The 27874-nt window shown below is 37.2% G+C and overlaps 4 protein-coding genes across 8 annotated transcripts in view; 2 read left to right on the forward strand and 2 right to left on the reverse strand.

The window, feature by feature from the left end:
- The first annotated feature begins 288 nt into the window (after positions 1-288).
- LOC130557552 (adhesion G-protein coupled receptor G2) lies at positions 289-6854 on the forward strand. Of its 3 annotated transcripts, XM_057339409.1 has the most exons (14): positions 317-354; positions 621-708; positions 851-1075; positions 1201-1375; positions 1460-1598; positions 2749-2865; positions 2969-3082; positions 3158-3203; positions 3296-3396; positions 3493-3608; positions 4265-4533; positions 4792-4897; positions 5002-5282; positions 5751-6854. In XM_057339409.1, exons 1-14 carry the CDS (start codon positions 340-342, stop codon positions 5858-5860), a joined length of 1902 nt encoding a protein of 633 aa, XP_057195392.1. In that variant the 5' UTR covers positions 317-339; the 3' UTR covers positions 5861-6854. The 3 variants fall into 3 exon arrangements, with proteins under 3 accessions (XP_057195409.1, XP_057195401.1, XP_057195392.1); XM_057339426.1 differs by lacking the exon at positions 621-708 and having other exon boundaries at positions 289-354; positions 951-1075; XM_057339418.1 differs by having other exon boundaries at positions 293-708; positions 951-1075.
- Positions 6855-7396: 542 nt separating this feature from the next.
- adgrg3 (adhesion G protein-coupled receptor G3) lies at positions 7397-12343 on the forward strand. The gene is made up of 12 exons (XM_057335918.1): positions 7397-7523; positions 7758-7854; positions 7969-8062; positions 8466-8600; positions 8785-8898; positions 8987-9032; positions 9121-9212; positions 9713-9828; positions 10571-10836; positions 10950-11055; positions 11141-11427; positions 11763-12343. The coding sequence occupies exons 1-12, from the start codon at positions 7460-7462 to the stop codon at positions 11903-11905; spliced, it is 1560 nt and encodes a 519-aa protein (XP_057191901.1). The 5' UTR covers positions 7397-7459; the 3' UTR covers positions 11906-12343.
- Positions 12344-14671: 2328 nt separating this feature from the next.
- On the reverse strand, positions 14672-18822 carry sinhcafl (SIN3-HDAC complex associated factor, like). Of its 2 annotated transcripts, none has more exons than XM_057319714.1 (6): positions 18748-18822; positions 17289-17427; positions 16856-16955; positions 16639-16753; positions 16405-16555; positions 14672-16318 (listed from the first exon to the last, which is right to left on the reverse strand). In XM_057319714.1, the coding sequence occupies exons 2-6, from the start codon at positions 17414-17416 to the stop codon at positions 16138-16140; spliced, it is 675 nt and encodes a 224-aa protein (XP_057175697.1). In that variant the 5' UTR covers positions 17417-17427; positions 18748-18822; the 3' UTR covers positions 14672-16137. The 2 variants fall into 2 exon arrangements, with proteins under 2 accessions (XP_057175697.1, XP_057175764.1); XM_057319781.1 differs by lacking the exon at positions 18748-18822 and adding an exon at positions 17524-18724.
- A 621-nt stretch (positions 18823-19443) lies between these two features.
- The window catches only part of dennd5a (DENN/MADD domain containing 5A), a 40144-nt gene continuing 31713 nt past the window's right edge, over positions 19444-27874 (reverse strand). The window contains exons 11-23 of one of the 2 annotated variants that reach the window (XM_057319518.1): positions 27272-27403; positions 26900-27052; positions 26702-26789; positions 25961-26045; positions 23859-23987; positions 23413-23534; positions 23167-23312; positions 22816-22934; positions 22561-22739; positions 22389-22471; positions 22160-22283; positions 21140-21308; positions 19444-20966 (exon numbers count right to left, since the gene is read on the reverse strand). In XM_057319518.1, coding sequence (XP_057175501.1) covers positions 20783-20966; positions 21140-21308; positions 22160-22283; positions 22389-22471; positions 22561-22739; positions 22816-22934; positions 23167-23312; positions 23413-23534; positions 23859-23987; positions 25961-26045; positions 26702-26789; positions 26900-27052; positions 27272-27403 — 1713 coding nt within the window. In that variant the 3' untranslated portion in view covers positions 19444-20782. The remainder of the gene's footprint in view (positions 20967-21139; positions 21309-22159; positions 22284-22388; positions 22472-22560; positions 22740-22815; positions 22935-23166; positions 23313-23412; positions 23535-23858; positions 23988-25960; positions 26046-26701; positions 26790-26899; positions 27053-27271; positions 27404-27874) is intronic. The other variant, XM_057319598.1, reaches the window with a different exon arrangement.

Genomic DNA, 27874 nt, shown 5'->3' on the forward strand with positions numbered 1-27874 from the left:
AAACAGATAATGGGTTCTCAAGACATACTCAGATGCATCCTTGCCCAGACAGAGAAAAGATTTTATTAAGATATGATGCGTTTATAGGGCTTTTTTGTAATAAACAAAGCATGTTTCCGATGGGTTGATATTTCTTACCGTTTGCCGTTGTGTAGTCTGTAAACAGCAAAATGGGTCATTATAGTATTATATAAATGCAAATGATTACCGTAAAATGAATGTGAGAACAAGACTGCCCATTGTCTTTGGCCAACGGTACAGCCGGGGAGGGATTTCTGAAGCCACAATATTTGAGTTTGGCTACTGTTTAGTAGTTTTGCATTAGCTGTCACAACTTCCATGGAAAGCAGAATGGTAAGTAGAGTAAAACCAAAGTATAGATTCAGAAAAATATTTATATTTGATGGTAAAGAGTGTTTTTATAACTAAGGCACTTTAAAATAGAGAGACTTGTGATTAAAATGAAATGAATGCTAATTGAATGAAGGAACTTTTGACTAATATATAACCAAAAATGATATGATTTTACTGTCAGTTTGTCTGCGATGGTCTTACTGTCTGTTGGTTTACTGTAATTTCCACGTCTGTGTTTTTACCTCCAAAAAACATTTGTTTCAAAGTTGTTCCACAGAGTTGCATATATGACACTGCTTCTGGTGGTGATCCATAACATAGATGGAAATAAAGCTGGTCCTGCACAAGCTTTTGGTAACTATTAAAAAACACTTATTTGTAATAATACAACGTTTGGTACATTTAAAGAGATGAAAAATGAAAATGATGAGAGAAAAGAAAGATATTTTGCGGAATGTTTGTAACATCTAATTTTTTTATTTTCTTATCTGTCAAGGACATCTAACACGATACAATGACACTATAGAGCTTTCCATCTCAGCAGAACTCAACATTATCGTGAATGACGCCATTAAGGGATTATCTTGTAATTTCAGGGATTATCGATGCTATATTGAATGTTCCTTTCACAATTTCTTTGAAAACGAAAACTTCACCACATCAAAAAAAATGTTTGTACATGTGAAAAATGATGCAAATACCACAGTGGACTTTATCATAGGTAAGCAATATGTTATCTTCCATATACAAATGAGCGTTTATTGCATTTATCCAGTTACATCGTAGTGTTGGGAGAAATGTCGGTCATAGGCTGGTATTTTACTTAGCAGTTACCTTTTCTTCCAGGTGACGCAGAAGATGGTAACTCATCTTGTACTGTGATAGCATGTTTGCAAAACGATATAGATAATCTCTTGAAAAGAAAAGAGGAACGGATGAAGATCCCGCACGATCTGTTCAACATTCCAAATATAAAAAAATCGTGTTCAAGAAACTTCAGTGGTTACGTTAACTACACTAGGTAAATTGATGCTTTGTTAAAGTTTTAAAGACTCTTCGTTAAAGTGATCCTATGAACAAGGTTTTATGTTTACTCTCTACGCAGGGTGGAGAAGAAAGCCATAAACAGCGTTATACAGATGTCTAGTCAATCCCAGATCTACAGTGGTGAGGATCTTGCCTTGAGTGTGGTTAAGATGGATTTGAACACGACAAACCAGTCTGTAGCAGTCGCCGCTCCACTTGTAAGACTCCAATCTCACATATGTCTTGCGTTCACATTGTTTCTGGAATAACTCATAACATGAATCATTCATGTTTATTCCACCTAATTGTTGGTGGCGGTTACGTTACAGGGATAGTTCACCCGAATGAAAATTCTGCCATCATTTACTCACCCTCTTGTCATTTTAAACCTGTTTGATTTTCTTTCTTCTGCAGAACACAAAAGAAGATATTTGAAAAAAATGGCAATGGGTTCCACCGTTGTTCTTTAAAATATCTTTTGTGTTCTGCAGAAGAACGAAAGTTTGAAATGACAAGATTTTCATATTTGGGTGAACTATCCCTTTAAAGGTGCAGTTTGTAACAATTTTGCAGTAAAATATCCAAAAACCACTAAGCTAGTGTTATATATTTTGTTCAGCTGAGTACTTACAATATCTCAAAAAAATCGCCATTGTGACACAGTGACACGGGGCTGTGCAGTCGCCTGGCAATGGCGTCAAATCCGCGTTACACTTTGTTACCGCCTTAACAACAGTGTCGTTGACAAATGCAGAAGTGTCTAGCATCTAGCAAGCCACTAACTTCTTTCGAGCAGTCACTTATGTATGGACCACAATTATTTCCCACAATTATAAAACTTTACCTCATCCGCTAACATGATTTCTCGTTCCCGTCTGACTGATGGCCATCAGTGGTGGAGCTGAAGAAAACAGATCCCATCATTCCACGCTTCTTCTCTGCATTGTTGTTGTTTTGATCGTGCGCCCCCTAGCGGCGGTTTTTACAAACTGCACCTTTAACTATATTGATTTATATTTGTGTGCAAAATGTAAAAACAAAGTAGGGCGTTGCAGTATACTAGTATTGACAGTAACCGCCCTATGCAAAGAAAATATTTTCCTATATATAAACCCTTAGTTTGTTCAATCATTCATTATTTGATTCCAATATATTTATTATTAAATAATACTAAATAACATATTAAATAATATGTGTTGTATTGTATTATATTTTATACATTATATACATTTACTCATTATATCTTCCAGTATATTTCCATATAATTTTGTTTCATTAGGGCGTGATATGAATAGCCTTGATTATTATCCAGAATGTATTTATACTACCCACTAGCATACTGAATTCATGATTATTATTATTTTTAAGCTATTTGATCAAAGCACTCAAATAGAAACGTGGATTCCAGTGGAGGCTTTCCAAGATGTCTCGAAGGAACAGCCCAAAGTTGGTATAGTTACCTACAGTTCTGATGAACAATTTACGGTAAGGTCAAATCATCACCTTTCAAAATGTATTGAATGCCTGGTTGATTGTTAGAAAGCAGTTGTGGTTGTTGTTTTGACGTTTCTCAAATATGTTTTTTCAGTCTCTGAGAAATGTAGTTCTTGTGTCAAAAGTCATACGGATCGAAGTTCCTGACCGTGACATTGTGAATTTGGCCAAACGACTTGCAATACATTTCCCAGTCAATATGACAACTGTAAGTGTGTACACTTCATGTTCTCAAAATTCCCAAATACATCATTTGTTAAGTCCATTTTTTTATTCTGTTTAGGTGTTCAAGAACTTTACCATTTCTTGTCAGTTCTTTGATGAGAAAGGTATGTTTTTTTATTTAACGATCTTGTAAGTATAAAATTATATGGTTTAGTCCTTCAAATGTACTGTATAAATTTTTTTTGTTTATTGTCAGCTACAAACACCTGGAAAACCACTGGCTGTAACACCACACTGATCAATAGTAGTTTTGTGCAGTGTCTGTGTAACCACATGACCCCATTTGCTGTGCTTCTGGTGAGTATGTAGCCATCAATCTTGAGTAAAGGAAGCTGTGAATGATTGATGGCTGACACTGTTTGAATTTCACACCATCCCTGTTTCTCTGAATAGACTGAGCTGGAGATCGACCAATATCACTGGAAAATACTGTCAATAATTAGTTACATAGGCTGCGGTCTGTCTGCGTTCTTTTGCGGCTGCTCCATCTTGTCCTATATTGTCGACCGGTAATGTTCCTTCTGCTTTTAAATATACAGCTCTGGAAAAAATCAAAGTTCACGTCAAATTTGCCTTTAATCAGCATTTAAACGTGGTTTAATTGTTAAATTCCAACAAAAGCAAGCCTCACGAAAGACATAAATTCCCCCAAAATCAATGTGAAAGACCAAAAGCATGCCGAAAGACATTTAAATTGTGATTGAAAATCAGTATTATTTCATCAAATATAATGTTTTACCTCTTCCTAAATACATGTGAACATTTGTGTTGAATATGAGCATGTTTTCTTTGCGGTATTGACGGAAAACATGGCATCTTTTGACCAGTTTGGGAGAAATGTCTTTAGTTCACAGAATAAAACAAAAGTGATCTTTTTTTCTTAATGCAAACCTATTAAAATCATTTTGGTGTGGTCTCTTAATTTTTTTCAGAGCTTTATGTGTTTAGGTTAATGTATATGTATAAAGAATAGATAGAAATGCAAAGACATCCACATACTGTATTTATATGGTACATTTTTTTATACGAAAGGTCAGTAAATTGTTGTAAAATGTAAAATGTTTTTAATATCTTATAGCTTCTTGAGAGCAGTACTAAACTGTGCAAGGTTCTGACATATGCTTTTTATCAATTGTTATCAATAAGAATTATGTGTGTTTTACAGTAATGGCAGGAAAGAAGTGTCCAGGAGCATCCATGTGTCTCTGAGTGCCGCTCTGTTTCTCCTCAACATCACTTTTATGCTCAGCGAGTGGGCTGCCACAATAAATCAAGACGGAGTGTGTGTGTTTGTCGCTGTGGCGATACACTACAGTCTGCTGTGCTGTTTCACCTGGATGGCCATTGAAGCTTTGCACCTCTACCTTCTTCTGGTCAGAGTGTTTAACATTTACATCCAGCACTACATGGCCAAGCTCTCTCTGATTGGATGGGGTGAGAAACTTATATTAACATGAAACATACAGCAGCCAGTGACTAACATACAGGAAGAATTGCTTCTCAAAACACAATTCGGTATTTTGGAAGGATGCTTTTAATGGTTTTACTTTAACTTCTGATCCTAATTCACTTACTTTATAATCGCTTTTATAAGGCAAGAATTCTGTTTTTGTAGAGCATCCAGACCATGTGTTCAAATAAATGCGCTATTGAAAATGCATGGCTCATTCTGTGATCTTGCCCTTTTGACAGGAGTTCCTGCAGTTGTTGTTGTAGGCTTGCTAATCCCTTTTGCCACTAAACCTTTCTATGGCACCAAAGAGATGCCATTTTCAGATTCTGGCTCATCAAGTAAAATGTGAGTCTTTGAACAATAACGTTCAGACAAATGTAGTTAAATGTAGCACATCCAATTACCTGGTCATCAAGGTTTGAAACGGACTTTTGCTTTGTTTCTTACAGTTGCTGGATTACGGAAGCTTACATCAACTATGCCGTAAACATCTCCTACTTGACCCTCCTATTCCTGTTCAACACAGGGATCCTGATCACAGTGTCTAAAAAGATCTGTTTGCTGCGAAAAGTGGACAACAGACACCATAAGATGCCGGCGTGGAAAGATGTTGGCACAGTGCTGGGTCTCATGTGTCTGCTGGGTACCACGTGGGGTTTGGTCTTCTTCACCTCTGGATATACAAACTTACCTGTTCTCTACCTGTTCTGCATCTTAAACTCACTGCAAGGTAGATTCCTGGTAAACAACAACAAAAAAAACAATAGAAAACAATATGTCAGGAATGTAAAGGAATGCAAAATGCGTGGAAAATAAGGCAGTACAAGGTCGATTAGTTGATGAAAAGAAATAAAGTTTTGAGGATTAGTGCAGATAAGAGGTTAAATGTAAAAATCCATGTAAATGTATATATAAATGTACTGTTTTGCGAGGACTCCCGTGCAGTAGGGTTATAGTGACTCATGTGAGAGCGTCACTGGCTGGCCACATTCAAATAAGAGGATGTGAAATTTCACTCAACAAACACTTTCTTCTTTGAAACCAAGACTAGAATAAACATGATGTGAAGGTTCATAAATTTGAATAATGCATAAATTCCCTATGCATAAATGTATTGCATTTATTAATCTGAGAAATGGATTTGCTGTGAATATGTATATAAAAACCAAAACATGAAATTAGTTCTGTCTGTTCACAGGATTTTATATCTTCGTTTGGATGTGCGTAACAGCCAAGAAGAACAGAAAGGAACCGCTTTATGACACTAAATCCACTACAGACATCTCCAAATCTGACCCTGGACCATAAACCAGTCTTAAATAGCACGGGAATATTTGTGGCAAAAGCCAACAAAACATTGTATGGGTCAAAATGATCGATTTTCTTTTGCCAAAAATCATTAGGATATTAAGTAAAGATCATGAAGATTTTTTTTTATTTACCACCGTAAATATCGAAACGTTTTGTGAGTGGATGCAGCAAAATCGCAAACAAAAATGGCCAGAAACACGCCTACTAATTTTGCTCGCTGTTGCCGGTGTTGTATCAAAATCCAAATTACGACTCCCCTGTTTTCCCCTACGAAGGTTAGGGTTAGGATTAGGTGTGGGGGCGGGATTTAGAGATAGGGACCAATCACAAAGCAGCATCCTAAGTGAATGAACCAATCAGAAGTAGGGGAGTCGTAATCTCACGGGGAGTCGAATTTCGGTACAACACCGGCTCTTTGGGAATTGCACACTCAAATTTGGTATCTATGTAAAGCTTAAAATTTCAGCTTTCGGGTTCATCTACTTTCCACAATGTCATTACAGCGGTAAGCCACTAGAGAGCGTTAAAACAAACATGTATCTTCTTTGCAACAGCCTGCTAGAGCGCCTCTGATTTACAACTTCAAAGGCAATTTTTTTTGCACTCTGTGGTTTTAAATTGTATCTCGGCCAAATATTGTGCTATCCTAGCATACATCAATGGAAAGCTTATTTATACAGCTTTCAGATGATCTCAATTTCAATCTCAATTGAAAAAAATTGACCCATGAGACTGGTTTTGTTGTCCAGAGTCACAAATAAGAACCAAGACGCATTTCAACAGTTCCGTGTTGGATCTTTTCTTTAATTCATCTCAAAATTTCCCACTGACACAATTGCACCCTGACCCCTAAGCCACCCGCTGCCAACTGCAAATGAGAAATGAGCACTTCCTCTTCCGTTGATAAAGATCTTCCTCTTTTAAACTGTAAACCTTAAAACAACATTATATCTAAATGTTAAAACAATAAATTGTAAATAAAAAAAAGTAAATCTGCAGTTGTTTCTTTATTGTAAGTGTGTAGAATTCAATAATAAATATAACGTGTGTGCGTGCGTGCGTGTGTGTGTGTGTGGACATGTTTTTATATCCAGGTGGGGACCTAAACCTGAATGCACACCTGGGGACTCGCGTCACCGTGGGGACCAAAATTGAGGTCCCCATGGGCAAAAAAGCTTATAAATTGTACAGAACAATATTTTTTAAAAATCTAAAAATGCAAAAAGTTTTCTATGATCTTTAGGGTTAGGGGTAGGGGATAAAATATACAGTTTGTACAGTATAACAAAACATTACGCCTATGGACTGTCCCCACGGAGATAGTAAACCAGACGTGTGTGTGTGTTGGCCACGAATTACAATAATTATAAAAGTGACATTTTATTGCAATATATGACACGCAAATATGAAGTATGAAGGCTTAGTGTTTCCTGTGCCAATTGGTTCGTATGGCAGTATTCAATTTAAGTTGCGTCATGGTTAGCCTACATGATGTTAGAGGAAACCACAGATATCACATGAGAGTGGCCTTTATGAACACTTGCTGAATGCTAAACTTATTAAAGGAACTAACACGGAGTGTTGGGTGAGAGCGCTATGAGAGACTTATACTGTTTTATTATTTGCATATTATCTTCCACAATAGTAATAGCTGAAGGAGGTGAGTCTGAACATTCTCTTTGTTTTTGGATTCCAAAAGCAGATTTTGTATAATCAAAGGGAGGTAACAGTTAGTAATGATGATGCTGTAACAAAACAAAATTTTGAAGATATGTTATAATGTGCTGTGTTATGAAATGAAAGTAATGAAAAACAAAGTAATGAAAAACAATAATTGAATAACTGAAGACCGGGATTATTTACACATAGCTGTATATTACATTAATGTTTACAGATTGCCAAAATGAAAATGAAAAAGAAGACATTACAGTACCATGTAATTTTGTTGAAAAGCATTGTTGGAAAACTTGTGAGCCACAAAACATTCTGAGGTAAGTTGGAAAGAAAAGAACGTGGTGTTAAAGTGCATGTTGAAAATGAAGAAACAGGAAATGATAGCTTGGTATAGGGACGATCTGATTGTTTTGTTTTTGTTTTTCATACAGGTGTATAGAGCGTTATATGAGAAAATGTAGAAATATAGGCCGGCTTTTCGGTGTCAAGCCAGGCTATGGTATCCAGAAAGTATCCTATTCAAATGTAAGACCAGTGTTTCTCAAATATCAATGTATTTAACAGACACTTCTACATGATTGCCACAGACAAAGTACTACCACATACGGGCCGTTATGACAATTTGACGGTATGACAGCCTTAAGCAAACATATTGCGGTTTCATGATATGACGGTATTGCTATTACAGCTTTAACACGTGTTCTTTTGTCTAAATGTCTGCTTTTCCCCATTGAACATTATTATTAACAATATTTTATTAATATTAATAACTATATAAACATGAAGACATATTAAAGTCAATCAGATGGTCATACACTGTCTGGCTGAGTAATACGTAAAAACGGTTTGTTAACATCTTTTGAAGTGGTCTATACAGTCAGTTCAGAGTACATGCCAGGGGGTTGTGTTTTTCTTTTTGTTTAAACAGGCAACGATGAATATGACAGAAGGATACATAGTTCACATCCCCTCCGAAGCAGTACAGAAGGGCATAAATGAGAATGGGGAGATTGGAAAAGATATGAACTTCATTGTGTTGGTTCTAAACAAAACCTTCTTTACGGTCAGTAGCACTTTTTACATCTGTCAAATTGCAGAGATTATAATATTTTTTGTAGCGATCACTTGTTGCTAGACACAAAAGCAAATGCTTTCATAGAAGATATTGTCATTGAGTTTTACACGAGCAATTTATTACCCTGTGGTTTTCTCTCTGTGTGCGTGTAATGATTCTAACTGGGTTATAGACAAACTCCGTTTCTGACGTCATTGGAGAAAATGTGTTGGGTGTCTGGCTTGGGACGACAGAAGTTCGCAACCTTTCTGAGCCTGTTCAGCTCAAGTTCAAAAACACCAATCAGGTAAGGCGATTTCTCAAATCAATGTGCTGCAACCATAACGTAAAAACCAAACGCATTGCCAGCTTTGTAAATGCTTTTGTAATTGCAGACTGAAAATGGAGTCTGTGTCTACTGGCATCTCGAAAAGACGGGTGGTCAGTATTCAGGTTCACTATCCTAATCTTGTTTTAATAGATGCTTTTACAATGACATGTTAAGATGTTTAGCGTGTCTGTTTTTTAGGTAACTGGAGTAAAGAAGGCTGTAGCACTAGAGTACAGAATGATACATTTGTGTGCAGTTGTAATCATCTGAGCTTTTTTGCCGTGCTCATTGTAAGTTAAACCGTCTTGCAATCACTTCCCTGCTAAAAAAAACAGTAGAATCCGAAATGTAATTGATTAAATTGTTATAATGGGAATTTTTTGGATTAACAACTATAATGGTGTCTGCTGGGATGTGATGGATTCGACTGGTGGGGTGTGATCTGGCAAATGGGAACCAATGGAACACCATTAAATCCTATTGGAAAAATGTGCAAAACACACACAAAAAAATAATTTTGTAATGGTTTTAATGGAAAAAAATCATAATGGTATTTTAATTGAAACCATTAGAATTTCTGTGATGTTTTTTTTTTAGCAGGATTTTAATATTTATAGTACCTGCAATATTATAACTTCACCTATATACTTATAAAACATCACTTCTATAAAATCACTTAAAATTTTATATAAATTACTTATTTGGATTTAGCTATAGCATGTCTTTTACAGTAAACAAATGTCTACAACAAATGACAAAAGTCTATTTCTGATCTCAATGTTTCTCATAGAATCCTAAAATTCCCGAAGAAATCCATATCGTCAATCTCAGCTACATTTCATATGTCGGCTCAGCCCTTTCAATAGTGTTTGCAGGCCTCGTCATCGTCATATTTATTTGCCAGAGGTAAGCCGATCATCGAAACAAAATTTGCAAAAGTTCATTACAAATGTTTGATCAACAGAAACCCGACCATGGCCGAAAATGTTAGATCCAAACTATGGCTATGCTAAAATTGTTAGATGCTACAGATTCAAGTTTTAGATGTAGTTCCCTAGTTCTCACACTAAGCCTCACTAGATTCTTCCTCTGTCAGGAAATGGTTACGCAAATAGTCAAGTGTGAGACGTCTACTCTTCCACTGAAGACAGACTGCCTTAAGCAGATAAAGTGATGAGACAAAGAAAGAGATTGTTGAAAGGTCTCAGTTGTAAAGAGAGTGACATAACTATCGCATTTCAACATAATTTTATCTGTATACAATACAAACCCACGATTTGATTTACAATAACAGAAATAATGTAGAATGGAAAAAGTCCCTTAAAATGAATGAATTACATGAAACAAAGAAATGATGTTTGTCTCTACTCTCAAGCTAGATTTTTTTTACGAGGTGAATCTTACAAAAAACACACAAATATTATAAAAAAATAAAATTGCGCCACACAACTGAAACCGTCACTTGCGGAAAAGCATATTGTACAATACACAGATGGTAAAAGATTATATCAGATTAGGCACCTGATAAAATTGTTTGCGTTTCACCCTTGACATGCAACACACGGATCAAGAAGATAAGTGTGCCAGTTTCAGAATGAGCTTTGTGTTGTTCTACTTCTAATAAGATCTTTCAACATCCTCACCACAGAAAGAAGCAGTCTGAGAATTCAGTCATGATTCACGTACAGCTCACAGGCTCCCTCTTCTTGCTGCACATCTCATTCTTGTGCAGCGTCTGGTTTTCGGACCGGGGTGATGAGGTTTGCCTGTCTTTAGGACTTATTCTACACTGGTGTCTTTTGGCCACTTTCTCGTGGATGGCCATCGAGGGCTTTCACCTGTACCTGCTGCTAGTGCGGGTCTTTAACATCTACATCAAGAGATATACGCTAAAACTAAGTCTTGTGGCCTGGGGTGAGTTTAAAAGCAAAAGTGCAATGGATGATGAAATCTTGAAGGAACCATTCAAATACAAACGTTGTCCTCATGTATACTTTGCCTCTAACAGTATGATCTGTTTCTTATAGGTGTACCTACAGTAACAGTGGTGATATGTGGGATAATTAGTAAACATACATCAGTTTATGGAAAATACTCTTTTGGAAAATACCCAAACTCGACAAGCACGTCTATGTAAGGCCCATTTATTACACTTTTATTTCTACACGCATGCGCTCTAAGCAAGAATATTCATTTACTGTCTTGTTAATTTATTTAGATGCTGGTTAACCACACAGACAGCGAGTTTCATTACAGTGAATGGTTATCTAGGCCTGGTGATGATCTTTAACACGATTATGCTTGGGGTGGTGTTGGTTAAGATGCGTCAGTTAAGATCGCAGGACGTTCGGATTAAAGACAATAAGAGGCGGGTTTGGAAAGACTGGGTTTCTCTGCTCGGCCTCTGCGGTGTTCTGGGAATCCCATGGTCACTGGCTTTCTTCACCCATGCGCCTTTAAATCTCCCGGCTCTCTATATGTTCACCATTCTTAACAGTTTTCAAGGTAAGAAGACTAATTCATAATAAGAGCTTTTAAAAAATTGGTGTCCCTTGACTTTTATAAAGCACTAATCTTATGTGCTTTAGAGTGTTGTGTTTATTAGATAAATCATTACCTAGCATAAAATTAGATGAAAATAAAGGTATCATTTTCAACACATTCACAAATATTTAACAAAAGAAATTTTGCTAACTTCATGGGCATTAAACCCCCTTCTTTTTACTGACCCTGTTGTTGACCCTTCAAACTATATTGACACATGCTGTTAAAAGAACATTGTTTTGTCGTGGCATTTTATCCAAACGTAAAATACATTGTATGTATATTTCCTTGTCTAGGTGTTTTTATCTTCCTGTGGTTTCTGACGCTCACATGCAAAGCACGAGAAGAGGAATATGTCTCGTCAAAGGGAACGATTCACGTCAGCTTCCAGAGTAATGAGGAACATGTGACCACAGGTTTTGTTAATGGAAAGAATTAACACATAAATGTATGAACAGAATGGAGATTTAAATGCTCCTGGTCTTTTAGTATATTTTTATGCATATATTTTTCAAACCGAGGCCTGCAGACCCTCAGGGCAACAAGGGGGCACTATGGGATCTGTATAAAACTGATGCAAAGATACAGGATATATTTTTCTAAAATATATTTATTTCTAAGTGTTAATTGGTAAATAAGTTGTTTACTGTATATTGGTATTGTGTGGTCTGTCTTTGTTCACTTTGTCTTTAGTTTGGTCACCTGACAGTATTCTTTGTAAATAAATATGGAACTATATTCATCGTGTAAACAAACACACTAGAATTTTGAATTTTATTCACGTTTATACAGTACACCTGCTCTTTGCTCCAGCAAAGACAGTCTGTTGAACAAATAAATACATGTTGACATTCCAAAGTTAAGACTTCAGTAAAATGTTTTCATGATCCTAAAAACCATCACATCTTAAAGTGATATTTCATCCAAAAACCTGTATGGCTTAATTTCTTTGCAGAACACAACAGAAGATATTTTGAAGAATTTTGATCACCGAACAACAGCGATACCCATTATATTTTCATTTTTGGGTGAACAATCCTTTTAAGGTTTATGCTTTAATGTTTGAAATTTGTTAACAAAAAATAGTCGTGGCAACACATTTCTTTTATTAGCAAACTAAAATTGAAATTAAAAAGAAATGTTTTTGCAGTGCATGACGTTGAATAATGTAGAAAAAAACAGACAATAAGAGCTCAGCATGGAAATTTCCTCAATATTGTTTAAAAACTATCCCAGGGTGATACATGAAGAAGCTGGCTAACTAAATGCAAAGAGGACATTAAAGATGCTTAAATATAACATACTTATGTTTTGTCAGTCACACCCCAACTCCCAGTTACATATAGGTTTATTACATATACCGATTATTTAGTTTTAGAAATGGGTGATGGGTGATAGGTTTGGAAATAATTTTTGTAATAACATGCTGACTGTCCTGCACAGAGTAGAAACGGATCTTTGCACTAGTGTACGGGATTCAACGAGGAACAGTATTATTTAAACACTATTCTCCACCAAATTTGTACGAATTATCATGAGCTTTGATCACAATTATAAGTAATATATTCTCCACCACCCTTTGTAAGGGAAACAAATATCAGCTCAAATTGGGATGAATTTAATTGATTATGATCAGTTATATTTATCTGGATCAAATTCATGATTTGGGGAAATCACTTAGCATTACGAGCAGGTAGCAAGAATCAGCATGATTAGGGACTCCGGATTATGAGCCTGAACTACAAACAACGTCACGTGTGACATAAAACAAGACTTTATTACTAGACACATGCTTTCATTACATATACACACACACAGTTTAGCATTGGAAGAAGGTTGACGTTGAACCAGAGAGAAGAACAGATCATGGATTTATGGCAGTATTTGATATTCAGAAGATCAATAGCCTGAGCAAAACATCAGTTTCTTACTTGTAAAGCACTTTTATTAAAAGGCTTAATGATGCTGCATCCATTAATAAGACTATGATACTTGCATGTCTTGCCCATCAAAAGAAAGAAAGTGTCCTGATGCAGTTTGTTGAGGCTCCAGTTGATCTTGGCTGGAAGTGATCAGAGAGAACCAGTTTGATGCAGAGGATCTCTATCTGGAAAGACGAGGCCGCAGCCTGGCACAAACTTGGGGGTCCGGGTGAAGTCTTCTTCTAGTCCATCCTTTAGAGATTCCAAAAGGGCTAAACCCTTGTAGAGGTGGCACGGACAGAATCCGGACAAAAAAAGAAGAGCAAAAACGCAAGAAGAGAGAAAAGAGAGAAAATCGGAAGAGAAGGTGGTCTCTTTTATACTGTGAGGATGTCACATCCCAGACGTGACTGACCTAAGATGGCACCTTTGGAGGGAAAGTAAATTGTCTTGGTCTTCCAACATGGTCTTTTTTTGCATGTGGAAGCTGACTGGATGTTCACTAAGAAAACTTCTAAGAGTTTAATAAAACTAATATGAAAAGAGTTACCAAAAAACAGCAAACATTAAGGAAATCACAAATGCAGCTCATAGACACCAAACATGATATCATCTTGGTTAAATGAGTTACTACAAATCTAATAATTCTAGTAGTTATACACAAATTCATTCAAACACTTTGGATTAATGTTTAAGACAGACATAACAACAAGAACACCAATACATGGAAAGGTTATAAATGAATATATGTACATTTAAATGTATATAGGACTGTATGTCTGTCCCCAAAGTGAATAAAGAGAGTGCATCTCCCTACATCCTATTAGGTTGTAAAAGAGTCTTATCTTGATGGTTTGTTGTGGGTTGCTATGGTCACCAGAGATCTGGTCCTGCACCTAGGCGTTAGTCGCAGACTGGGGGTAGACCCCCTGGTGACTAGCTTGCTGATTGTTATATTTAAGAAATATAACTAGTTATTGCATGTCTGATCTGTCTCAGGCACTAAACTAGAGCATATACAGCTGCCCTTATATTTTAGCAAAATTTAAATGTTTGAACTAGTCCAATTTGTGTTTGAGCTATCCTATGAGGACCGAAGGCACATGCTGTTCACTACACTTGCATTTTAAATGCATATTTGGCACCATCTAGCGTTCAGAATTAGAATTTCAAGTTAATAAGTAGGCACGTTTTCTCCAGTAAAGTAGAGACTATTCAAATGTTATCATTTGTACCCCCCTTCAAACAATATAGTTTATACACACACAAAAGAGACAATGAAACATACTTTAAAAGTTTTATGAAAATACCAATGTGAAGAAACCGAGATACAAAATCTTATCAATTGAAATAGTACAAAAAGTATTAAAAAAGTGCACAAAAACTTCTTTACAGCATCAATTGTACAGACAGCTTTGAATAAATAGCATAAGTTAAAAATGACAAACTCATGTAATGAAAGCATCAGCTAAATCTCTGGTAAGGCACATTTACACGGACTGAGAATGTGCCAAAGTTAAGTTAAAAACATTTTCCCTGAACTTTATTGATTTCATATTGACTCTCATGTTTTTCGAACTAAGAGCACTTTGAGGCAACGACAACGCCGACTCAAAGTATTGCTGGTGAATTAAAGCAAACATTCATTCAAATAATACAAAGAAATGAATACAACCAAAATCTAGCGAACCTCAAAATTCAATTGGTAAACTTCAATTTTGGCTATTCTGTCATATCATTTCAATAAATTCACACAGCGAAAAGACAATCGACAAAACAAAAATCCAAAACATACACAAAGCTGCAGTTAATACATCAAGGCTGACAGACTAGCCGTACAATTTCATCTTTGATGACCTTTAGTGTACTAAAGATATAACAGGAAATAGTGAAGATGTGATGAAAACACAGTATACATCTGAACAGTAATATTTTCTCTTCCTTGCTGTATTAGAGCACTCGCACATGCCAACTACACAAACAATAACATAAAAAATCATGCCTACAAATACAATATGCATGCTCATTGTGTAAATAAACCGTTTAAATACTCTGAGATATTGATTTTGTTGCATCTTGGTTTTAAATACATACAAACCCGTAACGTTTTAAACCACTGAGAAATATCTTTACGCCAAACCAGGAAAATTAGACATGACAGATCAAAATCTGAGGTGTATTCTAGTTGTGAGTATAGTGCCCATATCAAACAACCCATTTAAATTCATTTATGCATTATAACACAGCTCACAACTTAAATTCAAGCAGAAGACTGCAAGATTGAGTAAAATATAACATCTGCTTAAAATTACACTTGTATCATTAATGCCTCCACTATCGTTTTAAATTCAGCTTCACATCATTTATGCCTATTTCATGTGTAACGCACAAAACTAAATGCCAATTAGAAGTCTTTTGGTGCACTGGTATGGAAAATAAAGATTATATTTACAAACACTGGTAACCCCAAAAAGGAAAAAATACAGTGTAAAGAGAAAACGGAATACATTGACTTTCCTAACGCTGGCCTATAAATACTTCCTAATGCCCCAATTTTTTTCCTTTTCTGTTTTATAAAAAAAAGGTACAAACTTACTGTGTTATACAAAAAGTCATAAAAAAATTATACAAATTGTGGGGGGGAATTCAACTCCTACGGTTAACTAACAAGGGGAAGATATCAGAGTCTACCACTGGAGACAAAGCTATGAGGTCCTCAAAGAGACAGTCTGGAGGTGTGACACGCGGATCACCACACCTCCTTCACGTCCTCTGGGAGAGGGGAGGGAAGTGTTTGAGGGATCTGCGAGTCTGAGGACGACGCAAGAGCCGGACGCTTCTTGGTGTTACAGCAGGGCTTGAAGAGGCGAGGATCGATGATTACCTCACCGAAACGACCTTTGTAGACAATCCCGCAGCACACCTTCTGCCTGCAAGTATTGAGTACAGTGCCATTTATTATCTCAACGATAATGCATTTCTTTATAAGCATCGGTAAAAAGAATGAGGCTTATACCTTTTCCAGTAAGACAGGTCAAGAAAGGAGAACCCTGATGGGTTTGGACGCCTCTGCTTGGTCTCGATATCTGATCCATCATCAGACTGATTACTGTGACTGGGAGACTGCGATGGTGACATACTGGATGTAGTGCTGTGAGCGTCTGAATCTATAAAGACGAGATATTAGCAACACTCACGTTAAAAACAAAGTGAACATCACAAAAAAAACAGCGCAACAAAGTCAACGTACTTTGTCTTTTAAACTTGTGAAGCTTTTTTAGTTTACTTTTCTTCTTCCCATCAATGTTTTTGACTTTCTTGGGTTTGGTGAGCTTGAAGCCAGGACCTGCTCTCGCATCCACCACCTTGGGGGCAAAAAAATACACAACGTCAAGATTTTTTAAAAGTGCTGAATGATTTGGGTAAAAACAGAAGATGTTGTATTTGACGCGAATAGTCATACGTACATGGTTCCAGTTCTTTTTTGACCCATGTGGTAATTTCTTCCAGCGTTTTACCAGCAGTACACAAGCATTGCAGATGTCTCCAACTCTATCCTCAGACAGACTGAAAAAGAGACATTGCAAATTAAATGACAGCAAATACAAACAGGCTGAAATCAATTTGTACATTTAAAGACTGGACCGATAAGAGAGTTTGAACAAGAAAAATGAATGCGGCTGCGAAACTAAATATTGAAACAAATGCAACAACAAAAAAATGTATATTATAAATTATAATAATATTCTAAAATAAGAAAAACATGGAAAATAAACTAAAAATTAAACGGTATCCAATAAGATATTTATTTGATTATAAAAGCAAAAATCATCACCATTTGTTTCTTCCTTTACAAATTGTTTTCAAGTAGTTACGTATACATTAAACAGCATCACTCACCCAAAGCACAGTCTGAAGTTTTCCTCATATCTGCTGCTGTCAGTGAATCGAGAGCTTGACGATTTGGTTTTGCAAATACAACAACCATCGTTGCTGCGGTAAATCTTTGATTTATGAAAGCCGAACATCTTTACTGACTCTAGAAATAGATCAAACAGAACACGGTTAAACAAAGGGCCTCCTGCTCATTTTTCGCGGGTGATAAAAGGGGGCGGTAGGACAACATAGCCCTCACCTTGACAGTCAATTTCATAGTTTTCATTAATATGTTGAACGAGTTACATAAAGAAGACACGCTCGCGCCCGACACATTCCGGATGAAAGCGTGCAGTGTTTGTTTTGATGAATCCGTCGCGTCTGTGGCATTGACCTACTTTTGATGTTTGACAATAGCCTCGCTGCACCTTTATCACGAGATTATTGGCTCGTTCGCATAAAGCCAAGAGAATTTCACTTAAAAAAAAAAAAAAAATAACACTTTGATTTTATTGGGATGTACGCACACCTAAAAAAACAATCTAAATAAACTCTCCGTGTGCTAATGCAATTGCAAACGTGATTTGAACTGATCCGAAGGCGGGGATCCTCTAAGAATCCAAAAAGAAAACTAAAATGCAAGCTAACAAACTACGATTCATTCTTGGAGCACTGCTGTTCGTTCATATCAGGACGGGCTTCAAAATACGGTTAAAAACACCTTTTTAAAAATTTGACAAGAGCCTATAGGGACACAGCAAAAGCAGTCGAAAGTACAAATAAAAAGAGCGCTTGTTTTTTTCAGAGGTTAGGACGTTTAAGAGCAGCACGCATGGAATAAAACAACATGACTAACGTTACTTGGCTAATGTATGAAATCTCACATCACGTTTATGCATAATGGCGCGCGCGGTACATCAATAAAAATGCATGCCATGCACGTATGAGCAACCAAATCAAACACGAGACACTCTGCGACTCATTCACAACTTTAGACGTATTTATTGGGACATGTGATATACGCCATTGCTCTAAATGACGTTTTTAAATAAGGTATCCGCTTATTCGCACCGTGTTTACATATCCCACACAAAAAGACACATGCTCACCGATATCTTTCTTAAAACTAACATTCCCGCGCGTTTACGCTTAACGTTACATGTTTACAAAATAACAAAACGAGCGTATTTCAGTTAAGACACAGTAACGTTATACATGCCACCATTGAAACTTTGACAGAAAGAAAGCGCCAAAACGCGCCTCTTAGTGCCACTAACAATAACAGCTAGCCCGTTAGCACGCGACCATGCCACGCTCCGCATCCACGCGCGCAAAGACCCATTGTTGATGTAAATAACCGCGATGTAAAACACAGAACATCACGCGCGCGACATATTACAAACTCTAAGTCAGACAACGCATACAATTAAAACAAGGTATAACATTCGAACAGTTAGTTTGCAGTAATAACAGAAGACTTTACCGTCAGAAACTTTGAAATCCGTCCGTTTTGTTCGTTCGTACTGCGCATGCCTTACTACGGCTACACAGAAATGAATGGCGGGGGCGGAGCTCGGGTACAAACATTGAGTAAAGGGGATGGTCGGAGGAAGACCATATAAGGAGCTCGGACGCAAGTTTGAACATTCATTCGACCAATCACAGAACATTCCTCGCTTGCCATTTAAGAATGTTGCATGCTGGGATGAAGTCGAGCGTAGCGCACGTACTGCATTGTTCTTGTTCTGACTTGCATTGTGCGTGAATGGACTCGCAGTAAATCGGATTTTTTTCGGTCCACAACCGACCGACTGCTTAAACAAGCGATCATTTTATCCGTTTTGTCAGTCAAAACGAACTTTGCAAAATTACTGCATACACATAACATTATTGCATACTATTATTTGCATACTGTGTGTCTAGTAATTTCACAGTTTGCTGGCATCTTTCACATTCTATGAACAGTAAATACTTTTGAAATGTTGACACGTCCTGCAGTTTGACATACTATTCTCAAATGATTGTAAACTATTTTAAACAGTGTTTTGATTATTATTTTACAGTTATTAAAATGCTAGATTAAATACGTTTAGGCTCGTTTTATTACACAATAAACAAAAAAAAGAGGAAGAAATTTTACAGAAAATGTGAAATGATCCCTTACAAAAATATGTATTTTTTGCTTTTATTTGTAGTAAAACCATAGTAACCACAATTTCCTTTGATCTCATCACAGTGACCATCATATCTTTAGTAAACTATGGTAATACAAATGTTGCGAAGACAAACTGAAGCCTCACAGCAATATTGAATCGTCACTTTTAATAATACATTTTATACACTGTACACGGTTCAATATTTAACACTACATTACACTGCTTTGTCTATAAATGTATCAAGAGATAAAACACAAGGAAAAGAATCCCAGAATGCTCATGCCAGCTGTTTGAAAAGGTATCCGAACAGTCATGATGAAATTGGCACATAAATGTCAGCCGATAATGTGCTTCTCCCAGTTACATCTGGACTACAAAATATGCTACACTCCAAAACAGGTGAATGATGTTTCATCGGTATTCAATAATTTCAGAGCTGTAAATATTGCATAGCAGAAACAGAGGGGCTGCTGGGGTTTAACTTAGGGGTGGTACACATACACAGCAATTGTGTCGCAGTTGAATTCACCTGCAGATAATGGCATTACCACTGGCCACGGTCCAAACCTGAGGGCTGAACTGATGGGGAATGTGATGATAAATTTAAGAGACACAATAATAGGAGGATGTATTAAAAAGGTTTACATAAGCCAGTAAAAGGTTGTAGGAACTAACTACAAGGTGAAATGTTTCTTTCTGTGTTGATTGTTTTTAAACTTTGGACATCACTTTTATAAGCCATGTCTTTTATTTTAGAAGCTCACAGTAAGATCTAATTTGGGAAAGGAAATGACACAAGCTCCCGGTTACAAAAACAAAAGCCTTTTTCTAGTTTTTATCTTTTCTTTTTTTTCTACGTAAAAATATGAATTCCGCACGACTTGTACTTATAAAGCATACTTCTACATCATTTGCTTTAAACTCTGCATTGTGACAGTATGGATTTGATAGGAGTACAGAGCAAGCAACCTGACAGACATATTAAAATAATACTGCTCTTTTTTTTTTTTTTGAAAATATAATAACAGTTTTTCTTACGTTTCCGTTTAAATATAGCCATTGTCAGCAGTCCACAACAACAAAAAATATTGAGCTTTCAATAAACGGTATAGCAAAGGTGGAGCTTTTCACCTTTCGTGAACAGTATGGATCAAAATAAACATAGTTACATGTCTACTGCAACTTTGTTGATAGAATTATGACACATTTTAAAAGGCTCATTGCACTTAATATATGGCAAACATAACAGTAGCTTTAAAGTCGGTCTGGTTTAGTCTTTTTGATCAAGTCTCTCCACGTAAAAAAAAAAAATGCGTTCATGGTCCCAGGTGATCTGTGTGTTAGTTCCACGTTCAGATGATGTTATATCCCGATCCCTTTGACGAGAGAGGCCTCCAGAGTGATATTGAATTCCTGCAGAGTCTGTAGCACTCGAATGAGAGAGTTCACCAGAGAATGGTCCTTTAAGAGTGCTGTGTCCTCATACATCTGTGCTGTGATTGGACATTCGGCTAGGAGCGCTATCCAGTGGTGTAGCAGGTGATCTCTGTGAACAGAAAGACAACATCAGTCAACACTGAACGTGTGCTCACTGTAATGACGATTCAATGGAAATAATTATGTAGAAACATTTGGGGGGCATAGCGATAAACAAGTGAAATGTAAACAGGGTCCATTTTAATTGTATATAAACTTTAAAGAAAAAGGGTAAAAACAAACCTGGCCCCGAGACACACGAGCATCTGAAACTTCCCATCCTTGCCGATGTTTCTAGGTGTGCTGTTGATAGCCCGCATGAAATGGCTAAAATGTCGTGCCCTCATCTGCCAGTTCTCGTCCTGGGTCATCTGGCTCTGCTCGGCACTTTCAAAGTAAACTTGAGCTTTTTCTGAAAGAATAAAGCATGTAAAAAGATTTTTTTATAACACCTCTGGAAACAAAAAGATTTTTTGTCTTTGTAACAAATTTTGGGTGAAGAGCAAAAGTTATAACCGTGTATAAGGCTGCGAGATATATTGAAATATGCAATTACTGTGCATATCGCAATATGCATATCGTCGATGTTGGACTGAAACCTACTGGTCTCCTAAACTCCTGCCAAACCTCCAAAACTTTACAGGAAATAAAAAAATCTGCATCATTCAATAACTAAACACTGTGTTGACAAGGTCTTTTAATATTTTTTAAAAGAGTGACCAATAGTAATGATTTATAAAAATAAATAATGGAGATAAGGTTTCGCATGACAGTGACAATATTTGAATATTACTTTCCAAAAAGAGAGTGTGTTGTTTATATATTTTATTTTTATTCATGAATAATGGATATCAATGGAGCAGAAATCAATGGAGAAGAAATAAAATAATAAATCCAGACAGGGTGATCGAGAACGTCAAACAAGACAAACGTGTTATTTATTTGAATGATTTCTAAGTATAATCTCATTTATGTTTTAAAGTTTGCATATTTTTATAATTTAAGTATTAAACCACACCGAGAAGAGCCTGTGTTATTACTAGTCGTAGCAGTTATACTTGAATGTCACGACTGACCAATCAGAATGAAGTATTAAAGAGAGCAATAGTATAAATGAAATTGATTTAACAAACAAAGCATTATTGGATTGCATATCGAATATATCACATCACTTGGCAAGTTATTGCATATCAGATTTTGCAGATCATGCAGCACTATTGCAGTATTAATGAGCAGTTATTTTTGGAGTTTAATATTTATTACCTAGAAAGTCCCAAATGAAGACGTTCTTAAAAAGGCGTGGTGACTTGAAGCCATGCTGGAACACCTGCTCCAGAGCCCACACCAAACCATACTCTCCACACAGAAGCAACGTGAGGCTTCCTCTCTACAACAGGACAACAACAAGAATGTTATGAAAAAAACAACAAGAAATACCATTTCAACAGGCCATTCACAAGCAGATAGGGACATGCTGAGAAAGGACCCTCACCTCTTTCTCAGGTTTATGGAAGTGCTTAACAATGCCATTAATCGCCTCTCCTACTCCTTCCTGGATCTGCCCTGTGTTTAACTCTAAAGGATAAAAAAACATAAAACATGTTTGAGACCATTAATATTCTGACCATTAAGTTCAGCTACATAATCCATTTCCGTGCACACACTTGGTTTGCTGTTTGGTGAAATGGTGACAAATCTTCGCATCATCCCGGGCGATTGCTGCATCGGTGGAGTCCGACACATTCTCTCCTCGCTCTCTGTGTTAGTCACCAATTCTCCCACCAGTATCCGCTCCAGGCTACCATCATCTACCCCCTTTCCCAGCCAACGGCCACACGGAAACCTACACAGCAGTCTTTCAGTCAGTGAAGGCTCTAAGAGAATAATATTAAAAATGTGACAGGAATCTTTGTACTCACTTGTAAGTGTGTCCTGTTATTCCATTGCGGACCATCACAGACTCAACCAACCACTTTGCATACAGGCCCGAGTTATCATGACCCATCTGAACGGTGGTCAACTTGCCCAGGTTCTGACACTGTGGAAGTAGAATTATAACCAAAACGCTTAGAGTCTGGAGAGCAGTCGGTGGGCAAAATAAAACTGGCATTGTGCAACATGCAATTGTATTTGTTCGTTCAGTTAAGGCAATATCTGCTGTATGTGTATCGGTTGCCATGGTAATAACGTCAGCATCAGCACCATCAGACCTTCCTTTATAAAAACGGAGAATTGCAGAAGTCAATTAAAACTAAACTGTTTAAGCTCACCTCAAAAGTGATCTCCAGAGTATTTCTGGGGACCTGTAGTACCCCAGTCTCAGCTAGTTCCCCTGACACGCAAACCCATGGGTTGGCGGTGAACATGGAGCCTCCGAGTTTCTTACTGGGAATGATGACCACATGATACGGTATCACTGCAAAAAACGAGAAAGGATACAGATAATGTCATTAGAAGAAATTCACGGCGATAAGTTTACTTGTTGCCATTACTACTGTGTAATGTGTGATTCTTACTGATCGTAGTAAAGACGTTAGTGAAGCAGAAGTAATCCACGGCATTGAAGGAAAGGAGGTGATAGAGAAACTGCTCTTTCTCATCATCACAACGAAGAAAAGCGTAGCGTTTATAGAGTTTCCTTTAGATAAATTAAACCACAAAAAACCATTAAAACTATAAGCACCAATAAGTAAAGCATACTAATATCCAACTCAACTGCATGGTGTTGAGATACAACAGTAAATGGAAGTTCAAACACAGAGCAAGGTGGTTTCAGGTCAGCACACCACAATGAACATGATCCACTTTACTGTTCTGGGCACGTTAATAATTTAAAACCACATTTCTATGGTGGCTTGTTCTTTGCTGGGTCTCTTGCATAACATATTCGTCATCTTATAACCCATTAACTGCTTTATTAAAGTAGCTTTTATATCAAAAGCAAAGAACTTGAAGATCTTACTTGGTGAGTTCATGGTCAGACAGAAGTTGTTTTAGGTGCCTGGAGAGCAGTTTCTTCTCCATAGAGAGACGCACCCATGCCCTGGCCTTTCCCACATCGGTCTTGATCTCACTGATGTTCTGGATGTGCCTGAAGAGCAACCAAAGCTGAATATCAGAGGCTTTCAAGTCCAATTCAAATCAAGTCCAGTCAGAAAATAATTAAAATGTCCAAAAAGTTGGGAATGGTCTTAAATGAAAATAAAATAACTAAAACAATGAACATCAAAACTAAGGTTCAGAACTCCATGCCATGACGCCAGGCTGTTCTTAATAGGAATAGTTCACATTTACACGCCCTCTTGTCATTTCAAACCTGAATGACATTCTTTCTTCTGCAAAACCGAAAGAAAATACTTAGAAAAATGTTGGTAACCAAAAACCATTGGTCCCCATTGACTTGCTCTGGTTTTGCGTCCATACAATAGAAGTCAACGGGGAAAGGTTTTTGGTTACCAACATTTTTCAAAATATCTTCTTTTGTGTTTTGCAGAAGAAAGAAAATAACACAGGTTTAAAATGACAACATGGTGAGTAAATGATGACAGAATTTGATGACGCAACTCCTTCGGGGATGTTCTAGGTGGTGGTCTACTCTTTAGATATAGTTTGGGTCCCTCCTTCAATTTTCGAATACATTCAATAATGTAGCTAATTTAACAGCACACCTCTCAATTCAATTGAAGTAGTGATGCAACGAAGCATCTCTGGCAACTCAAGACTTCTGTATTACAGTGGAAGCGGTTCTCTTGAGGGACGGTTCAAGAGAGAAATGGGGCAGAAGAAATGGCTCACAGACTCCCCAGAGCATCAGCCAGCATGCTGTCATCGCCCGCATCCAGATGCGTTCCCTTCCACTCCAGCACTGTTAGTCAACACTGTCTGACCTTGCATTAAGTGCTACCCCCTGACTCCACAGACCCCAGATATTCTCTGTATGCGTGCTTCGCCTAATTTAACCTTAACCAGATTTGCATGTGTAAAAAAAAAAATATATATATATATATACACGATGCATCTTATTAGTAAAATATTTTATTGTGGAATAATGAATAGTATAGACTCCGCAAATTGCTTGTAATATTTCCTTATTTCTAAGTCACTTTGGATAAAAGCATCTGAAAAATGACACAATTTAAATGTACAGTCCTTCAAACTATATTAACGCATCAAAACATTGGCATTTTTGTGCTGATACATGTAAAAAACGTGTTAGTAACCCAAACAAATAAATGGGTTATTTGTGGTGGTAATGCTGCCACCGCAAATACAGCAAAATTCAGATCAATACCTAGTTAACTGGATGTGTTTGATCTCTTGACACCAGTAGACACCGACATGGATAAAGTGACGGATGTGATGCTAAGGCTTCACTTGCTCTTGCTTCACATGTCACATCACAGCTCAGCAGGGGTCTGATGTTTATTAGGCTGGAAATAATGTGCCGACAGAAAGCGTCTAGCTGCTTCCCTCACCTCACGCAATGACAAGAGACCAGACCACAATCTGACTGCACTGCACTGTTTACATCCAGAGAGAAGTCTACAAGCCCCAAAATATCCGTGACTTCACATAAATATACATGATGACAAACTGCAAGGTCAACCAGCTTCACTAGAAAGACCAGCATTCTGGACTGGTAACATCAGACATAATGGTTCACCAGCAAGACCAGAACAAGAGAATCACTAAACAGCATAAACCAGGATGGGTCTACAATAAATGTATAATTCAAACACTTAAATTCACTACAGAAATTCAGAATTTTTTCATACCTAAAGGAACCCTGTTCATGAATATGATCTGTATTTTTTTAATAATGACACACCCAACACATTTCTTTTAGGAGTTCTTTGATATGTTTTGGTTTATGTACATGCAGATCAATGTAAAAAAAAACAGCTAATACTTGAAAAAAAAAAGTACTTATCATCAGTGCAAATTATGTATGGGTGTATAGTAAATGTCAACCTTCTTTAATAGAGCTGTATTTTTATTATTTTCTGTCAGAAGGTGGCACTACAAAGCAAAGCAAAGCTTGTAGCTGTCAGAGCTGTCACTCACCTCATGTCCCGGATCAAAGAGACTTTAAGAGGTGGCATCGCACAGCTGGCGTCTGACTTTCTCCTCTCTGTCTCATGAATGATCCCTGAGACAAAACAGGGAAACATAATATGAAAAATATTAAACATATGACAGCTATTCAACACTTTCAATAACAGCACCGCTGAAATATAAACATAGGCTTATATGTGGTGTTTCTAATAAAAGCTGGAAACTTAAAATTGAAGGTTACTTTGCGTGACATTTCCTGTGAAATTGTACCCAACATTTCCTGTGAAATTGTACCCAACATCTCAAATGATAAATCTTTATTATATGCTTATTGTTGCAAATTGAACACAGTTTATTATGTATTTGTCTATAACTTGTTTTGATAAAAAAAAGGCTGGATTAGAGCGTAAAGCACTCATCAGACGAGCACTTTCAACAAGTTGGTATGATTCATTAGGGTCTTCATGAAATGTCTGGAACATATTTTGCTTAAAAACACTCAATGGCTGTGTAAACAAAACCCTTTTTGCCTCGTCAAAAACAGCTATGCTCACAGCAACCCGTTTTGGTGCATGTCTCTTTAAATGATAATGAGTTACAGCGCACCCCACCCCACTTCCCCACCCAAGATATACTGTGCACTGTAAACCTTTTTTTGAAACGCAAAAATGATTCCCATCTTAAAAGGCTGCTGCCTATGCGGGTAGCTCACTAGGTCAGAAAAGAAACAAACAAAAAATTCATGATTACCAGGAGGGGTGAGGCCAGCTGGAGTGGCATCCCTCTTCTCTTTGCTCTCCTGATAATGTAAGAGGTGTGACCACAAGGCAGATTTTCCCTGGCAAACACACAAACCAGAACCAGGGTCAAACAAATCACAAACACATCACAAGGGAAGCCAAGCAACCATGGCTTGCATGTTAGCATGCCCGTGTGTGGTTTCTGTACCTGCTTGACCTGCAAACCGTGACTCCAGATCCTTTCCAAGAGATCACACAAGCTGGCGATGAGCGTGTTCTCCTCCACACCCGTGATGCTGACATCCCCGTGGCCCAGCTCCACCGCCTCCCTGCCCATCTTCTCCACCAGCATACGTTTTGTCTAAGCCATGGATTAGAAGGGGGTTAGCTCCAGTTTACATCATAATCCTCACGGTGACCCTGTTTGTACCTGGTATGGACATCTATTTGATTCCATCGCTTTGCATTTGAAATAAAACACCTGACTCAGAAACATACAGCGTCTGTGTTACCACCCCTGACTAAATCTGAAAGCTGTAGCTTATCATCAGAAATCAGTATCAAATCAGTACAAACACACCTTATTTCTGCACTCTTTCAACAGTCCCTCAACAAATTTCCAGTTGGTTTGTGCGATGACTGATGGCGAGAGATTGGAGAGTTTGGGCTGGCGGAGGGTGGTGCCAAGGTTCCTGGCCTCCTGGATGTACTTCTGCAATGACAAAGCCACACAAAGTCACATGAGGTCAAGGAGAATTAACACAATGACAAACACTGATGGCTTGAAATCATGAATAGTTGCATTGTGATATTTGTATATTTTACAATCATTGTTTTTTTTTTTTTAAAAGAGCAAGAAATACTACCACCACAATATTTAAATGCTGCACAACAATAATAATATGATCTATATAACTGAAGTTTTATTTGCATTACAAGAAAAACTTTTTTTCAGAATGCAGTAAGCAACTGAAAAATTTGGTGTATGGGCAGGTTAAAAACACTTTACTTTTGTCAAGACACAAAATCGTTACGATTCTAAAAAAAAAGGCTTCTTTTTATCAATATAAATTGTTTTTTTTCTCGTGATTTTGTTTAATGACAATTGTTTGGTTAGATTCACCACAAGAAACTTTATTCACTGGGCAAAGAAAGGATAAAAACGCAGGAATTTTATTCTGAA

The sequence above is a fragment of the Triplophysa rosa genome, linkage group LG1 (genome assembly GCF_024868665.1).
Source record: "Triplophysa rosa linkage group LG1, Trosa_1v2, whole genome shotgun sequence".
NCBI classification, from domain to species: Eukaryota; Metazoa; Chordata; class Actinopteri; order Cypriniformes; family Nemacheilidae; genus Triplophysa; species Triplophysa rosa.

Excerpts from the sequence above, each read along its gene's own strand:
- LOC130557552 (XM_057339409.1), top strand. Across the intron at positions 1,076-1,200 it reads CACAGTGGACTTTATCATAG|GTGACGCAGAAGATGGTAAC; the intron begins GTAAGCAATATG and ends CTTTTCTTCCAG. Across the intron at positions 1,376-1,459 it reads GGTTACGTTAACTACACTAG|GGTGGAGAAGAAAGCCATAA; the intron begins GTAAATTGATGC and ends CTCTCTACGCAG.
- adgrg3 (XM_057335918.1), top strand. The coding sequence starts at position 7,460 with ATGAGAGACTTATACTGTTTTATTATTTGCATATTATCTTCCACAATA. Across the intron at positions 7,524-7,757 it reads AATAGTAATAGCTGAAGGAG|ATTGCCAAAATGAAAATGAA; the intron begins GTGAGTCTGAAC and ends TAATGTTTACAG. Across the intron at positions 9,033-9,120 it reads GCATCTCGAAAAGACGGGTG|GTAACTGGAGTAAAGAAGGC; the intron begins GTCAGTATTCAG and ends TCTGTTTTTTAG.
- sinhcafl (XM_057319714.1), bottom strand. The coding sequence starts at position 17,416 with ATGTTCGGCTTTCATAAATCAAAGATTTACCGCAGCAACGATGGTTGT. Across the intron at positions 16,956-17,288 it reads AACTTCAGACTGTGCTTTGG|TCTGTCTGAGGATAGAGTTG; the intron begins GTGAGTGATGCT and ends TCTCTTTTTCAG. Across the intron at positions 16,556-16,638 it reads TCACAAGTTTAAAAGACAAA|ATTCAGACGCTCACAGCACT; the intron begins GTACGTTGACTT and ends TCGTCTTTATAG.